This window comes from Acanthamoeba castellanii, assembly GCF_000313135.1.
Source record: "Acanthamoeba castellanii str. Neff unplaced genomic scaffold scf7180000084724, whole genome shotgun sequence".
Lineage (NCBI taxonomy): Eukaryota > Discosea > Longamoebia > Acanthamoebidae > Acanthamoeba > Acanthamoeba castellanii.
Genome location: NW_004457611.1, coordinates 430,965 through 432,401, shown reverse-complemented (window position 1 = coordinate 432,401; position 1,437 = coordinate 430,965). Strand labels below are relative to the sequence as shown.

General features: G+C 57.3%; 2 protein-coding genes across 2 annotated transcripts; one reads left to right on the top strand and one right to left on the bottom strand.

The window, feature by feature from the left end:
• Positions 1 to 4: 4 nt before the first annotated feature.
• ACA1_160400 (uncharacterized protein) lies at positions 5 to 241 on the top strand (the record flags this gene model as incomplete). The annotated part of the gene is given in 2 exon segments (XM_004348560.1): positions 5 to 61; positions 74 to 241. 2 exon segments carry the CDS (start codon positions 5 to 7, stop codon positions 239 to 241), a joined length of 225 nt encoding a protein of 74 aa, XP_004348610.1.
• A 108-nt stretch (positions 242 to 349) lies between these two features.
• Positions 350 to 1,241, bottom strand: ACA1_160390 (uncharacterized protein; the record flags this gene model as incomplete). Its single annotated transcript, XM_004348559.1, has 5 exons — positions 350 to 484; positions 599 to 739; positions 860 to 930; positions 1,014 to 1,100; positions 1,214 to 1,241. 5 exons carry the CDS (start codon positions 1,239 to 1,241, stop codon positions 350 to 352), a joined length of 462 nt encoding a protein of 153 aa, XP_004348609.1.
• Between the last annotated feature and the right edge of the window lie 196 nt (positions 1,242 to 1,437).

The window sequence follows — 1,437 nt, the reverse complement described above, 5'->3', positions numbered from 1 at the left end:
GGAGATGAAGAAGGAGAAGGACGTGCTCGTCAACTACGTCACCTGCGGCCCCGACGGCAAGGTGCTGGAGCAGGTGCGCCGGCTCGTCGAGGAGGGCGTCATCCGACCCGACGTCGACCGCGTGTTCGACGACCTCGCCCAGCTGCCCGAGGCCCACGCGCTGCTCGAGCGCGGCGAGGCCCGCGGCAAGGTCGTCATCAAGGTCCAGGACCCGCTCACCGCCGCCGCGGCCGCCCACTGAGATCACCGCACACGCGTGCGCTTTGTGTTTCGAACAATTTGGAGAATGCGAAGTATACAATGCAGTGTGTGCGGTGGTGAGTGTGCGGTTGTTTGGGGATGTGGGGCATCAGCTCCCCTCAGCGTAGTAGAAGAACTGGGAGTAGTGCTTGGCCGCGCTCTCGAGGTTGAACAGCTCGTCGTCGAGCAGGGGATCGAGCAGGATCCTGGTCACCACGTCCGGGTCCGTCACGTACGAAATGACCTGCGTGTCCCGCGCTCGACTGTGAGCAGATCGCAGCAAAATAGAAATTATATAATTAAAATAAAGAACAATAAAATATATAAAAAAAAAGAAAAAGAAAAAGAGGGCGCTAACCTCATCGATCCTCTCGATGTTGCGGGGCTTCATGTGGGAGGCGAGCAGCCCCTTGAGACCTTCACCGGCCTCGGCCACGAACTGGCGCACCTCGCCCAGCTTCTCCCGTAGCACGTCAAAGTTGATGTCCGCTTGGTTGTCCTGCGCGCGGCGCACATCAACAACACACAATCCGGGTGAGCGACACGCGCGCGTGACACGATCACGGCCGCACACACGCGAGGCACGCAAACAAAGGGGAAGAAATCAGAGGGAACGTACCCGCTTGACGTGGACCTGGAACCGAATCTTGGAGAAGAGCACGAGCGCCTTACGGAAGGGGTTGTCCATCACTGCAACCATCCACAGGTGAGCAAATAATACGAGATAAAATAAGAAAAATAAGAAAACAGTGTTATCTTAAAAGGTGGCGCACCGGCCAGGTCCTCGATACGGAGCTTCTTATCGGACACGAGGAAATACATCTTGACACCGATCCTGTAGATGTTGTCCTCGATCCGATCTGGTAATTAGAGCAGAACACACGACACACGACACGACACACACGGCGTAAGGTTGGGTGTGTTGGCGCCATGCGCCCGCGCGTACGGGCAAAGCACACGCTCACGCACGCACCGGCTTTCTTCGACGATTTGGATTCCATCTGGATGATCGCCTTCAGCGCCGCGATCAGCTCGGTTATCTCTTTCGGGAGCTTGTTGCGGATTGCCCGCTTGCCTGAAAGTGAAAGTCTCAGCCAAACCGCACCAGAGCCCCACTTAGTGCGTGTGTCGTGTGTGTCGTGTCGTGTGTTTGTGCGTGAATGTACCGAGGGGCGAGGAGGCGGCCTTGCCGGCCAG